Genomic DNA, 14,786 nt, shown 5'->3' with positions numbered 1-14,786 from the left:
AAACCCTGTCTTGAAAAACAAAAAACCAAAAAAACAAAAAAAAAAAAAAAAAAAAAAAAAAACAACTATGCTCAAGGTTGGTGAGAATGGGCAAGTGGATAAAGTGCGTGCACTCCTGAGGACCTGACCCAGCGCGGGGGTTGGAGGCAGACTGGGAGTTCAGTGACTAGCTAATGTAGCTGAAATGGCCTATGTCAGGTTCAGTGAGAGGCTGTCTCAAATAAGGGTGAGTGAAAGATATCCCATTAACCTCTGACCTAGTGTGCTCACATGGGCTACTACACCAGGACCCACATGTACATAAACTACACACATAAATACATGAAAAGACAGTAAAAGGGAAAGAGGTGCCTTCCTGACTTAAGGATCTGGGCATGATTTCTTAGAGAACACCCTTTTGTTGGTTGGTTGGTTTTTGGTTTTTGAGACCCATTTTCTCTACATAGCCTGGCTGTCTTGGAATTCACTGTGTAGACCAGGTTGGTCTCAAACTGGAAGAGACCCTTCTGCTGCTGTCTCCTGAGTGCTGGGATTAAAGGTGTGTGTGCCCCATCACATCCAGTTTAGGGCATAGCTTTCTGTAGTCCAGTATATATATCGTCAAGGTATGGCCAGTGTCAACGAGATCTGGACAGCTTTGATTCATCCATTCTAATTCCAGTATTTGGCATCAGATGTTTAAGTGCTGAGGAGGAATTCAGTATGAACAGTCCATAAAGTCCTCCACAGGACTTGTATTTCAGGAGTAACAGCAAAGGATGCCACACTTTAGAGCCTTGGACCAGTAAACTTAACAGACACACTCAATGTGCTATAAGCAGTGCTTGCTGAAGGCACATTCCACATCTTAATCTGTAGCTTCATAGAAGGATGGGTTCCGTGTGAACAAACCAGGAATGAAACCTAGTTATCTAATAGACGGAAACATGTTCTGTCTAGATGGGGAAGGAAGAAGCAAGGACCAGGTGAGTAATCCATTATTTATAACTTGTGCCATTTTTGAAGCAGTGTTTTGTATCACTGTGGTGGTTTGAATATGTCACCCATAGCCGGGCAGTGGTGGCGCACACCTTTAATCCCAGCACTTGGGAGGCAGAGGCAGGCAGATTTCTGAGTTTGAGGCTAGCCTGGTCTACGGAGTGAGTTCCAGGACAGCCAGGGCTACACAGAGAAACCCTGTCTCAAAACAAAACAAAACAACAACAACAACAACAAAAAACCCAAAAAAGTCACCTATAAGTCTCAGGCATTTGAATACTTGGTTCTCCGTTGGCGGATGTTTGGGAGACTAGCAGCATGTCATTTGGTGTGTGTGTATGTGTGGTGATGTCTCAGAGGACTCCGTGCTTCCTGGTTGTGGTTCAAAATGTAAGCTCTCAGACCTTCCTGTCTTGTACCTAGGCGCTGCCATCATGGACTTAAATCTTGAACAGTAAATCTAATTAAACTTTATTTGCATTGATTTTATGTGTGGGTGTTTTGCCTGCATGTGTAGTCTGTGCAACGTGTATGTGGCTGAGGCCAGGAGAGGCAACACATACATCCTGGAACTGGAGTTAGACACTTGTGAGCCACCTTGTGAGTTCTGGGAATCTGGAAGAGCAGCCAGTGTTCTTAACTGCAGAGTCACCTCTCCAGCTCTAGCCCCTAAACTCTCTCTTCTTCGCTGCCTTAGTCACGGTGCTTTATCGCAGCAATAGTGAAGTAGCTAAGAGTCACCAGGCTAGCTGTGAGCGATGTAGTCATGAAGAGGAGCCGGTGCTTCCAGCCTTCTGGCCTTCATCTCCTGAACGCTGAAAGTGCAGGTTCGCTTCACCACGCTCGGTTTATGTGATGCTTGGTTCGTGCTAGGCAAGCGCTCTGTCAACCAAGCTAAGCCCCTAAGCCCCGAAACTTCTTAGAAGGTTAAAGAGGGTAGTTTGATCTAGGTACGGCAGTGCAGGTCTGTAATCCCTGTGCTTGGGAGGCTGATGCAGGAGGATTCTGAGTTCCAGGCCAGCCTGGGCTATATGGGGAGAACTATCTCAAAAAGAAAACAACACAAGAAAAAAAAAAAAAAAAAAAAAAAATACTCATTCTATACAGTATTTCAGACAGGTCATGGTGACACTGCAGTGCTGTCTGTTTCTTCATGGTTCTGGCATCTGGAAATGTAGTGTGTTGGCCAGAGTGGGGGGAAAATGAAAAATCCACTCATTTTTTTTTCTCTTGCTTTTACCCAGAAATTAAAGGCTGGTGAGTCAGAGCCAATTGCCTAATGGGAACTGACATTCTGACTGGTCTCGACAGAGCTGAGTAAGGTTAATGCAGAGTTCACCAGTGCCTGCTTAGGTTAAGATTCCTCTTTCCTACAGGCAGGCCTCACTCACCGTCTGGTTTCGGGCATACTGGCAAGTGACTTCACTTCTCTTCTTGAGGCCTGGCGCCCCGGCAGTGTGGAGAGGGTGGATGGCATGGGATGACCTCAAGCCTTAGCATCGCTCCCACCCCATCTGCGGCAGAGCTTCTCTTCCAATGTGGAGTGCACACAGCACTTGTGCCTCACACCCTCCTGACCCTGGGATGTGAAGGGACCGCTCACTGTCCCCAGTCTCCCATGGCACTTCATGTAATCGCTTCCATCTTGTTGGTGGCGTTAGTACTGGAGAGATGAGCCAGCCAGCCGAGGTGCTCAGTGAGCAAGCTTGGTGACTTCAACTTGTTCCCTGGAATTCACATCCCATCCCATCCCATCCCACACACACTTTTTTGAAAGATGGGGAAGGGCCAGAGAGATGTCTCAGCAGTTAAGAGCACTAGTTGCTCTTGAAGAGGACATGGGCTTGACTCCCAGAACCTACACGGTAGCTCACCATCATCCATAGCTCCAGTTCCAGGGAATCCAGTCTTCTTCTGATCTCTGTGGGCACCAGGCACACATGTGGTGCACAGCCATACCTGCAACCACTCATATACATTAAAAAGTCTAAACATGAGTTCGAGGCCAGCCTGGTCTACAGAGTAAGTTCCAGGACAGCCAGGGCTACACAGAGAAACCCTGTCTCGAAAAACCAAAAAAAAAAAAAAAAAAAAAAAAAGTCTAAACATTTATAATAAACCTTTAAAAATGTCAAAGACACAGAATCGTTCCATATTCTTGAGTTTGACACGGCAGGCTGACAGAGTTGTCAGACAGCCCAGCAGCATTGTCCTGGCAAAGAGATTTCCCCAAACAATGACGTTCTGAAGAGACCAGCACCTGTCCTTGGGTTACACCTTAAATGTGTGTGTTCCTAGAAATCCAGGATATATTAAAGCTAAAAATAACTTTAAAATAGTCCTGGCACTCGGGAGGCACTGCTTTCCTTTTTGAGATGATTTTGCCCAAGCTGGCCACAAATGATCCTCCTGCCTCAGCCTCTCAAGCAGGGAGGTAACAGGTACACTGTAACATAGCGCCTGGCTTCTCGCCAGACCTGCTCATGCTGCTCGTCCATGGGATGGAGATCTGTCTGGTGTGCAGCAAGATGACTCAGCAGGCCAAGTGCTTACCTCCAAGCCTCAATAACCAAGTCCATCCTTAGTGCCCACGCGTGGGAGGGAAGAAAACCAATTCCTACAAATTGCCCTCTATGCTCCACATTAGCGCTGTGCAACATGTATGTGTTCACTGCGAAGAGAATAATATAATCCCCAAAGCAAACACCTATTCACAGTTATTTTAGTTTGAAACCTAATTCTATTTAAAAATCTTTTTTTCTTATTCAAGCCAGGGTACCTCTCTGTAACCTTGGCTGACCTGTAGTTTACTGTGTAAACAAGTGTGACCTCAGACTCACAGAGATCCTCCTGGCTCTGCCTCCCAAGTGCCAGGACTATTTTAAAGTTATTTTTAGCTTTAATATATCCTGGATTTCTAGGAACACACACATTTAAGGTGTAACCCAAGGACAGGTGCTGGTCTCTTCAGAACGTCATTGTTTGGGGAAATCTCTTTGCCAGGACAATGCTGCTGGGCTGTCTGACAACTCTGTCAGCCTGCCGTGTCAAACTCAAGGCTCACATACTGTTTGGTCACATACAGTGTAACATACACACTATTTGATTTCCCTTTGATTTGTGTTTACTGTTACACTTGGAAGGGATTAGTGTTTCTGACAAACAAAGGCAGCTGGATGATCAACCATGGCTTTTATTTAAGGATTCCAAGGCACCTCGAGGATGGGGGAGGGGACTACTGGCGTTAACATCAGCAATGGCTTTTATTTAAGGACTGAGGTACCACGAAGATGTGGGAGGAGCTGTTGATACCAATATTTGGAACTGGTGCGGTCAGGCACTATAGGATGTAAAAGCTGCCGACAGACCTGCTTCCCGCTGTAGGAGGAAGCAGGTCAATCGTGTTTATCTGCTCTGTGTACCCCACCTTCACCCCGACACTCAATGCTGCATTTCCTTGTCAATGTGAGGCTGGGGTGTGATTCATTAGGGAGCACGTGCACAGCATCTATGAATGAAGCCCTAGCTCAATCCTCAGTACCCAGAACATGCACAGACACAGGACACACACAGACAGACACAGACAGACAGACAGACACACACACACCACACACACACACACACACTCAAGCACACACGAGAAGTAAGTGGTCTGGAGACTCGATAGCCCCTAGCCCCGTCTTCCCCCAGCCTGTGTAAGTCACATGACCTGTAAGTAGGCGTCCTTTCCCTGAAAGCTAACAGCACTGGAGGTTGCAGAAGTTGCAGAACTCTGAGCAGAAACAGCAGAGAAAAACTAGAAGTGCCCTGCTCCGCAGAGAGCAGCCTGAGTCGCATTGCATGGGCTCACTTAATGACTCTTTCTAACCCCTGCTGGCAAAACATATTAGAAAATGGAACGGAGTTTCACAGTGGTAACAGCTTCACATCACTGAGTCAGACATTAGATGCGGTGGGTTAGACTCCGTGTCCCTGGGGTCCCCAAATGCAGTGTGTGCCTTTAAGCAATCAGCAACTGCATTTATTAGCTTGAGAAGTTTGTGGCCACAATCACCACTGCTGGGTGCCTTGTATGTCTAAAACTCTATTGTTCAAATTGTAGAGTGAGGACATCAAGTCCAAACTCTATGACAGGTTTGCACTGCCCTTGACCAGTACTTTCACTTGGAACCTAAGGCCTGACACACACTAAACACATTCCGGGAGCTGGACAGATGGCTCAGTGGTTAGGAGCACTGGCCAGGCTTCCAGAACAGCCAGAGTCAATTCCCAGCACCCACATGGCTGCTGAGAGCTCTCTGTAACTCCAGTTCCAGGGGACCTGACACTGTCTTCTGGCCTTCATGGACATGAGGTACACAGATATACATGCAGGCAAAACACTCCTACAGATAAGAAAACAAAATGGAAATCCCAATACAGTAAAAGGAGGTAGAGGGGCGTATGCACAGCCATGAACCGCTTTCCTGGAAGAAGAGCTCACATCTGGGCTGGAGGGGGTGGGGGGAGTGTGGGTGGTAACACGACCACAGAAAGGTGTTTACTGACAGCAAAGCTCATCTTCTCCAGTTTGGCTAAGAGGAGTCTCGTTTGGCTCTTTTGGGGCGCTGTGGTTCCCCAGGCAGTGGGCTCCTCCTTGCCGAAAGATTCCTGAGTGAATGCAAGCTCTGCACTTGCTGTAGCCGCAGGGCGAGCTCCGTGGTGCAGGCCTGCTGGACTGTCTCTGCCTTCCTTATGTCCCAGCTCAGAGCGACAGCCAGGGCTTTGGGGTCCTCCTTGGAGACGGACTGCAGCAAGAATGAGAACCACTGAGACCAAGGCTCTGCGCCCCTCGTTGGGCTGCTCTTTCTTTTTAGACACAGGGACCTGCACTGCGGCCCAGGCCGGCCTGGAATGCACTATGACGTGCCTGTCTTCCTTTCCTTTCCTTTCCTTTCCTTTCCTTTCCTTTCCTTTCCTTTCCTTTCCTTTCCTTTCCTTTCCTTTCCTTTCCTTTCCTTTCCTTTCCTTNCTTTCCTTTCCTTTCCTTTCCTTTCCTTTCCTTTCCTTTCCTTTCCTTTCCTTTCCTTTCCTTTCCTTTCCTTTCCTTTCCTTTCCTTTCCCTTCCCTTCCCCCACCCCCTTCTTTCTTTTTTCTTTTTTTGTTTTTCTTTTGTTTTTTTCGACACAGGGGTTTTCTGCATAGCCCTGGCTGTCCTGGAACTCACTCTGTAGACCAGGCTGGCCTCGAACTCGGAGATCTACCTGCCTCTGCCTCCTGAGTGCTGGGATTAAAGGTGTGCACCACCACCACCTGGCTATGATGTGCCCTTTATGGTACATATTTACACATCTTTTTAAAATCTCCCAAGCACAACAGGAAATTGAACTAATAAGCTCAAGTTAATATAATTTCCTTGCCTTCTTCCAAGCACCAGGAGGTACTTGGTACATAGGGCGAGACCACCACCCAGACCACTCCCCTGTTAGGTGCTAGCTCTCTGCTCTTGAGACAGTCAGCACAGGGTGGGCCCCATAAGCCCGCCTTTTTTATTTCCCATGGTGCTGGGGACCAAACCCAGGGCCTTGTGAATGTTGGCCAAGTGCTGATCTTCACCCCCAGCCGTGAGTTTGCCTTTGTGTGCGACTGCACTGTCCTCAGAGCACTTGTGGATCTTTGACTCTTTATCCCTTGAAGCCACCGCAGAAGCTTCAGCCCGCAGGTCCCCGGCTGGGTCATCAATTTGGACAAGAGACTAATGTTTGGTGACCTGAGGGAGTACACCCCTTTTCTTTTCAAAGTCACCTGGAGCTGATCGTTGGGGTGCACGCCTTTAGTCCCAGCACTTAGGAGGCAGAGGCAGGCAGATCTCTGTGAGTTCGAGGCCAGCCTGGTCTACAGAGAAAGTTCCAGGACAGCCAGGGCTACCTCCCCGCTCAGAAAAGCCAGCTGGATCTACAGTAAGTAAGATGTTTGCGCATGCTCTGGCTGTGTGAAAAGGCAAATTGGCAGCTGAATCGGCCTGTAGAGGTCAAAGAAAGCCACATACATGCCTCTGCACCTCTAAACACACTTCCATGGAAGGCACTCTCTGCAGTCTGAGCCCCTAGTTCTTGCCCACCTCCAAGTCCTGACTAGATAAACTCAGCTCTGGGGCAGGCTTCTCCTTCAGTGTGGCAAGGATCTGGCTTCTGAGCCGCACTTCCGGAGCCATCTCTCTGCTGACGCCTGTGTCAACTGCATCCAGCTCTTCACTGAGGGCAGCTTTGGACTCTGCAATGTAAACGAGACAGTCGGCAGCAGGCTGTGACAGTGCGGTGCCCAGCAGAGCAGGCAACCTCAGTGGGTGTGAGAGAAGCATCCTTCCTTCCTAGGGACTGTCACCCTCAGGGAACTGGCCTGCTCCGCAGACAGGGCCCCACCTCAGGGTTGCTCCCCAGTAGCTGCAGTGGGCGTCTCACTCACCTTTCTGGTTGGACAAGATGTTGCCCTCTTTCTCCAAGGCCTGGAGGTAAAGTTCCAGGAGCTGCTTGGACTGCCGGGCTTCCTCTCTCTGGTCAAGCACCTGTTGGAGTGTGCTCTGCAGCCCCTGGACAGTGGCGCAGCTTTGGCAGAGTTCCTGAGCTAGCTCTGCACACGGGATGTCGATGAGCACCTGGCACCAGCAAGAGAAAGGCTCAGAGAAACCGCAAGGCAGTCTCTAGCTCTCCAGCACACCCATTTCAGAACCAGTTCATCTTTTCAAGTTACTTTAAGAGAAAAACGTTTCACGTTTCCAATTTTTTATTTTTTATTTTTGTTTTTTTGAGACAAGGTTTCTCTGTATAGCCCTGGCTGTCCTGGAACCTACTCTGTAGGCCAGGCTGGCCTTGAATTCAGAAATCCACCTGCCTCTGCCCCCCAAGTGCTGGGATTAAAGGCATGCGCCACCATGCCCGGCGTTTCCAAAATTCTAGTGTGAAAACTGGGGAGGTCATATACTGGTGTCTTGTTAAAAACAAAGTTAAGCCTCCTTAGAAATTCAGCTATGTGGGTGCAGGACAGGTGGGCTGTGCCACCAGACAGGTTTAATACCTGGGGAGGCAGAGTGAGCTCAAACCCTGGAATGTCAGAGATGTGAGAACGACAGGGATGGAGCCGCTTCCTGTACCTGCCCTGCAACACGGGACCATGACACCCAACTGAGAGGACCATGGGCACTGGAGTTCTTCATGATAACGAGGTGTCTACATAGCCTGAGCCTTCAGCCAATGGCCTTCCCTTCCTGGATAGTCTCGTGCTCTGTCCCCAAGAGTATATAATCCCTGATTCACCCCAAATAAGGTATATTATGCATTTACATGCCCCTGCCCCGACCCTAAAGCAATACGGACAGCAAGGATCATCTCAGAGCGGCTTCATTAAAGAAGGCCAGGGGAAAGGGCTTCACTTAAAAGAACTGTGCCTAAGGCTCCCGAAGCAGGCTTTTCTCTTCTACATTTCCTCCAGTCCTCAGCACTTGCTCCCAACCGGACTGGACCCTACGCATCTCAGGCTCCACGTTCCCCCTCCTGCCTGTTGTGCAGACATCCCAAGGGGAAGTGTGGACCATGGACACCCCCCCCCTACACACACACACTCCTGACTTCCTCTCCGGGTGTACACCAGAGCACCTGGGTACCCAGAAAGAACACTGAAACCCCAGCATTCGTCCCAGACCTCGCTTTCCCCTTCCGGTAGCTGTGTCTGATCCCCTGATGGGAAACAGGGCTGTGGATTCTCCGCTCCTGTGCTCGCCTTCTCTGGCTGGCAGAGGGAAGGTGATACCACACACGGGCTGGAGGGGTGGCTCAGCAGTTAAGAGTACGCACTGCTCTTGCAGAGGTCCTGAGTTCAGTTCCTGTGGGACCACGAAAGGCGGCCTGTTTTCTGGTCAAGCTAGGTTTAAACCTCAGAGACCCAGCAGGGAAGGCCCGTTTGCCATGTTCCCAGACACTAGGCTCCTGACATTCTGTGGCCATCAGTCATGTAGGCTGTCCACCCACCCCAGTTTCCTGGCAATAGCCAGGTAGGCCCGGCCCACTACAAAGGGGGCTGCTTGCCCCTCCCCCCCTTACTCTCTTATTTTCTTGCCTCTCTCTTGCTCCCCCTCTCTGCCTTCCCTTCCCCTATCTCTCCACGTGGCCATGGCCGGCCTCTACTTCTCTACTTTTCTCCCTCTCTCTACCTTTCTACAATAAACGCCTTAAAGCCATGGGCTGCCTCTTCTCACCAGATCCGCTGAGCTGGAGCCATGGAGCAGGTCTTTCCCGACGAACTGTGTCTAATTTCCCTCTTAGGCCTCCCTGCACTCCAGACACTGCTTCCGCCAACCCAAGCCACCCACTGAGCAAGACAAGGACTCTCCTCCCCAGGGACCCAGCTGGAGCTTCCCCACCACCACCCCTACCCCCATGCCCCTTTCCCTTTAGCCCCAGGCTAGAGCCCACCCGAGGGCCCACACTCTGTTCTCAGTGCTTCTGAGGCATCTGCCTGAGTGTGAGAACTTGCTGTCCCTGGCCTCTGTGTGACCTAGGGACCTCTGAGCCCGGCTCCAGCAATTCAGCAGGGACCTCAGACTGCGACACCCCCCCCCCGCCCCCCAGGAGCAGGTTCCTGTGGCTTCTCTTTTTAAAAATTTTTTGGTTTTTCAAGACAGGGTTTCTCTGTGTAGCCCTGGCTGTCCTGAAACTTACTCTGTAGACCAGGCTGCCCTCGAACTCAGAAATCCACCTGCCTCTGCCTCTGCCTCTGCCTCCCAAGTGCTGGGATTAAAGGCGTAAGCCACCATTGCCCAACTTGTCCTGTGGCTTCTCACAGCTCTACGCCTGCCTGGCAGTGGCCATGGGGTGCACAGTCAAACTTCCCAAACTCGCCCAGTGGCATGAGCCCTAAGTGGACAGGGATCCCCATTTTTTTTTTTTTTTTTTTTTTTGGTTTTTTTGTTTTTTTATTACAAGGTTTCTCTGTGCAGTCCTGGCTGTACTGGAACTCCTCTGTAGGCCAGGCTGGCCTCAAACTCAGAAATCTGCCTGCCTCTACCTCCCAAGTTCTGGGATTACAGGCATGTGCCACCACTGTCCGGCCATAAAACCCCCTTTTTTTTTTTTGTTTTTTTTCGAGACAGGGTTTCTCTGTATAGTCCTGGCTGTCCTGGAACTCACTTTGTAGACCAGGCTGGCCTCGAACTCAGAAATCCTCCTGCCTCTGCCTCCGGAGTGCTGGGATTAAAGGCGTGCGCCACCACGCCCGGCTGAAACCCCATTTTTAACCCACAAGTTCCCAACATTTATGCAGGGCGGCTCACAACTTCCAGTAACTCTAGCTTCAGGGGACCCACATCTCTGGTCTCTACCAGTACCTAGACTCACACACCACCCCCACAACAAACACACACACACACACACACACACACACACACACACACACACACACCACAATGAGTCAATTTAAAGAATTAAAAAATATTAGTATTGTTATTACTGTGTTTGTGGTGTATGTGAGCGTGGGCATAAAGACACTAGGGTGCGTATGTAGGAGCCAGGGTGTGGGAGCAGAAGGCAGGTGACTCTGAGAATTGAGTCTCCACCATGTGGGTTCCGGGGATGGAAGTGACTTCCCTGGGCTTGATGGCAAACCTTTACCCACTAAGCCATGCTGCTGGCCCTGTTTCTTTAAAAAATTTATCTATTTCCGTTATGCGTGTGGCAGTGAGAAGACGGCCTGGAGATCTGAACTCAGGTCATCCAGCCTGTACTACAAGCTGAGCCCTGGCTGTCCTGAACTCACTCTGTAGACCAGGCTGGCCTCGAACTCAGAAATCTGCCTGCCTCTGCCTCCCGAGTGCTGGGATTAAAGGCATGCGCCACCACACCCAGCTCAAGATCCAGAGCTCTTGAGGGTCGCCTTTCTCCTTTCCTCACACACAGCCAGCTTTGTAAGCACTTTCTGTTTCTTTGAGACTCAGCTGGACTTATAGCTGAGGATGAGCTTGAACTTCAAGCCCTCCTTCCTTCAACTCCATAATACTGAGAATGCAGTTCTACACACATGCTCAATTTATCCTGCTGGGGATCCATGTTAGGCAAGCTCTGTACTAAGTGAGTCGCATCCCAGGCCCCACATTTTGGAATCAAGAGTCTCCTAGTGTAGCTCAGGTTGGTCTGGAATCACTACGTAGCCCAGGCTGGCTGCTTGGCAAGGCCTCGCTCCTTAGCCTCGCACTGCTAGGTGACAGGCGTACACTACTGTGCCTTCTGTCCTTTTCATTCTTAAGACAACGAAGGGCTGGAGAGATGGCTCAGAGGTTAAGAGTGTACATTGCTCCTGCAGACGACTCAAGTCTGATTCCCAGCATCTACATCAAACAGCTTACACTCTCCTGTTACTCCAGCTCCAGGGGTCCTGACATTCTCTTTTGGCCTCTGTGGGCACCCATACTTACACATGCACATTCACACATTCACACCCACAAGAAAAGACGAGAAAATTAAAAGTGCTTGCCTTCCTTCTGTCCAGAATACAGGCCCAGACTTCCCCAGGAGTTTGTTATCTCTTGGGAACCCGACAATGTTGGAAATGCACGCACCCTTTAATTGAGCAACCATATTCTGAATGTATTTTACAGATAAGCATCTCTGGAAAGTAGTTGAGGATACCCAATAGGAACCTCTGACCTCCACATGTGCACCCACAGGTGAGCACGGCACACACACTCACACACACTCACGAGTCTATGCTTTTGTTTACCGTTTCTGAATGAGGGTCTTCACTAGGTAGCCCAGGCTGGCCACACACCGATGATCCTTTTGTCTCAGTCTGTGCTTTCTCTCTATTGTATTCCAAATCCTAGCACAGTCGTATAAATGTACTCACACAGACAGATGTGCTGATGAACACCTGTTTCCAGACTTGGCAGCTGGAAGCAGCAAGGTTATTGCAAGTTTGAGGCCAACCTGAGGTACATAATAAGAGCTATGCCAGCCAGGGTTACAAAGCTAGACCTTGTCCCAGTGAAAACAACCGACATAAAAAAATAAAAAAAGTCAGTAAACATTTCTGAGTAGCGCGATCCTAATTGCGTGGTCTGTGGCCTGGCTCCTTCACCTCTACAGTGCTTTCAAGATTCACTGAGGCTGGGCTGGCGAGAGGGCTCAGAGGGTGAACTTGCTGTGTACGCCTGATGACCTGCGCTCACTGGGATCCCACAAGACGGTGGGAGAGAACTCAGTCCCTAAGCCATCCTCCCTCTTCCACATTCAAGCTCTTGAGAAGCAAATCACTCCCATCCACCCCCACACACGGCATATTAAATTAAAGACAGACTCACTGATGCCGCACCATGTGCGTGTGTTTTTGTGTGCACACGCACGTGGAGGCCAGAGGACCTCTGCAGCTATCGTTCCTAAGGGCTAGCCGCCTTTTATTGTATCTCCCTGACACAAGAAATTCACTAATAATTCACAAGTAATTCACTAGTTAGGTGAGGTTGGCTGGCCATCAAGCCCCATGCTTGTTGCTTTTTTAAACAAGTGGAGGCCAGTTCCCAGCACCCACGTCGGGCAGCTCACAGACACCTTTTACAAGATCCAACGCCCTTTCTGGGATCTGTGGACACCCACAGATACACACACACACACACACACACACACACATATAAATAAAAGTAAATCTTAGCCCTGTGTAGTGGTGCACACCTTTAGATCCAGCACTTACAAGGCAGAATTAGGTGGATCTTTTTGAGTTTAAGGCCAGTCTGGTCTACAGAGTGAGTTCCAGGACAGCCAGGGCTACACAGAGAAACCCTGTCTCAAAAAAACAAACAAACAAAAAACAAAAAACAAAAAACAAAAAAAAAAGAAAGAGAGAGAGAGAGAGAGAAAGAAAGAAAGAAAGAAAGAAAGAAAGAAAGAAAGAAAGAAAGAAAGAGAGAGAAATGAACAGACAGTAAGATAGCAGAATTCCTATGGCAGGGGTGATGGGGGCATAGAACATACAGTTCTGGGCCAGTAGGGGCCGGTGAGTGTTGCGGGCTGTGGAGAGGCTTACTTGGAGGTCCTCTTCTGACAGCAGGATGATGCTGGACAGATCTTCTTTCAGCTGCCTGGCCACATTCTTCCACTTCACCCCTGCCCCGCTGTCCGTCTGATCCACCTCAAAGGACTCTTGGGAAACCCAAGCTGTCCCTCCATCTGATACAGAAACAACGCTGATCAGGTCAGTCACTCAAGGGCCCCACTCGGGATGGTGACAGAAGTGGGGGAGAGTAGGGGGGGACCTTTTCTCAGGGATTTACAGGAAAGCTAACCCCCACCTCGGGCCTCAATCCCCTCTTCTGTCTTCAATTTATTTCTGTTTGAAACTGCACTGTATTATTCACACTAATTGCGATAGCCGAGGCAGGAGGATTGTAGCAAGTTAGAGGCTAGCCTGATCTACAGAGTAAGACCTTGTCTCAAAAGGCCAAAAAGGAAGCAGCAGCCACTTAACCCTAAAGTAATGCATGGCTGAGGGTCCCACACCCGTCTTTTGATAATCTCTGGGGGGGGGGGGAGGGGTGTCAAAGAGAGGGATGAGGAAGAGGAGTCCGGGTTTCACGTAGCACACAGCACATACTAGACTTGAATTCACTATGTAGTTGAGGCTAGCCCAGGACTTCCTAAGCGCTGGGATCACAGGTGTCTGCCCCATGCTTGGCTGTGTTCTGGTTTTGTGTTTGTAAATATTCACTCTCACCGGCACGCCTCCCAGGGGTGGGGGAGGGGTAGAGACTGATCCTTTCTGGAATTGGGGCAGGTGGTTGATAAATCATCGGTGGAAGGCTGATTGCCTTGATTCAGTAGCAGTGGTCTTTGAGAAGATGTTTCTCTAGCTCTGGGACAAGTGCTAACCACCTCTGAATCTGCAGTGCTGCTGGTAACAAGTGCTGCTGGTGACAGCAGTGACCTCTGCAAAGCCCTTCCTGTGTGCCAGGTAAGATCAGTCACTAATACGATGCCTTGGACAATGTCTGGAGACATTCTTGGTCATCACAGTTGGGGCAGATACTGTAATTGTTATTTCAATAAGGATCCAGAAGGCTGTGTAGTTTGCCCAGTCCCCTGGCTAGAAGTGGCCAAGGCAGGACTCACACCCCCGGTTTCACTGACACGATGGGTGTCGGTTGCTATGGGTCTGGGTGGGGTGTCTTGTTCCTCTTCTTCCCCAGGCCTTAGCACCCTGCCTGGCACGCAGAGATGCTCAGGTAACCTTTGCTGTGTAAGTACTTAGACGGCCAGACAAACATCAACCACTGGCCTGCGTAGGCCAGTGAGCCAGGACGGTTCTTGGCAACGCAGCCTGCATTTCTTACCAGAATCATTATATATCCACTTCTCATTGCAGGTCAATGCCACCAACTTCGTATTGGAAGGGAGGCAGAGGAAGTAGTCATCATCGTCCACTATTGTTCCGTCCTCGGCCAGGACCAGGGTGATCGGCGTCAGGGACTTATCAATGGCTAGGAGTTCACAGGCTGAGAAGAAGAAAATATTTGTTAGGTGACAAACATCCATAAGGAAATGGTATCTGTCTTAGAACTCGCTGGTGTGCCCCACCTATGTGACGTTTATTACATACCTGGTCCCATTCTAACTGCGCTTCCGGTAAAAAACTGATGCTATAAAGGAGTTACTATCATTATTCCCAATTTACAGACAATGAACCCAAGCTCTGAGAGATTAAGGAATTTACTCAAAATCCCGCTGTAAGTGGCACACTTTTTTTAAGATTTCTTTATGTAGGGCTGGTGAGATGGCTCAGTGGGTAAGAGC

The 14,786-nt window shown here is 49.5% G+C and overlaps 1 protein-coding gene across 1 annotated transcript in view; it reads right to left on the bottom strand.

The window, feature by feature from the left end:
- Window positions 1-5,321: 5,321 nt before the first annotated feature.
- Window positions 5,322-14,786, bottom strand: part of Dffa (DNA fragmentation factor subunit alpha) — an 11,489-nt gene continuing 2,024 nt past the window's right edge. Inside the window, exons 2-6 of the mRNA XM_021200786.2 lie at window positions 14,327-14,488; window positions 13,024-13,166; window positions 7,423-7,612; window positions 7,079-7,230; window positions 5,322-5,765 (exon numbers count right to left, since the gene is read on the bottom strand). Of these exons, the coding sequence (XP_021056445.1) occupies window positions 5,553-5,765; window positions 7,079-7,230; window positions 7,423-7,612; window positions 13,024-13,166; window positions 14,327-14,488 (860 nt within the window). The 3' untranslated portion in view covers window positions 5,322-5,552. The remainder of the gene's footprint in view (window positions 5,766-7,078; window positions 7,231-7,422; window positions 7,613-13,023; window positions 13,167-14,326; window positions 14,489-14,786) is intronic.

The sequence above is a fragment of the Mus pahari genome, chromosome 6, assembly GCF_900095145.1.
Source record: "Mus pahari chromosome 6, PAHARI_EIJ_v1.1, whole genome shotgun sequence".
Classification (NCBI taxonomy): Eukaryota; Metazoa; Chordata; class Mammalia; order Rodentia; family Muridae; genus Mus; species Mus pahari.
This window is presented reverse-complemented; position numbering and strand designations above follow the sequence as displayed.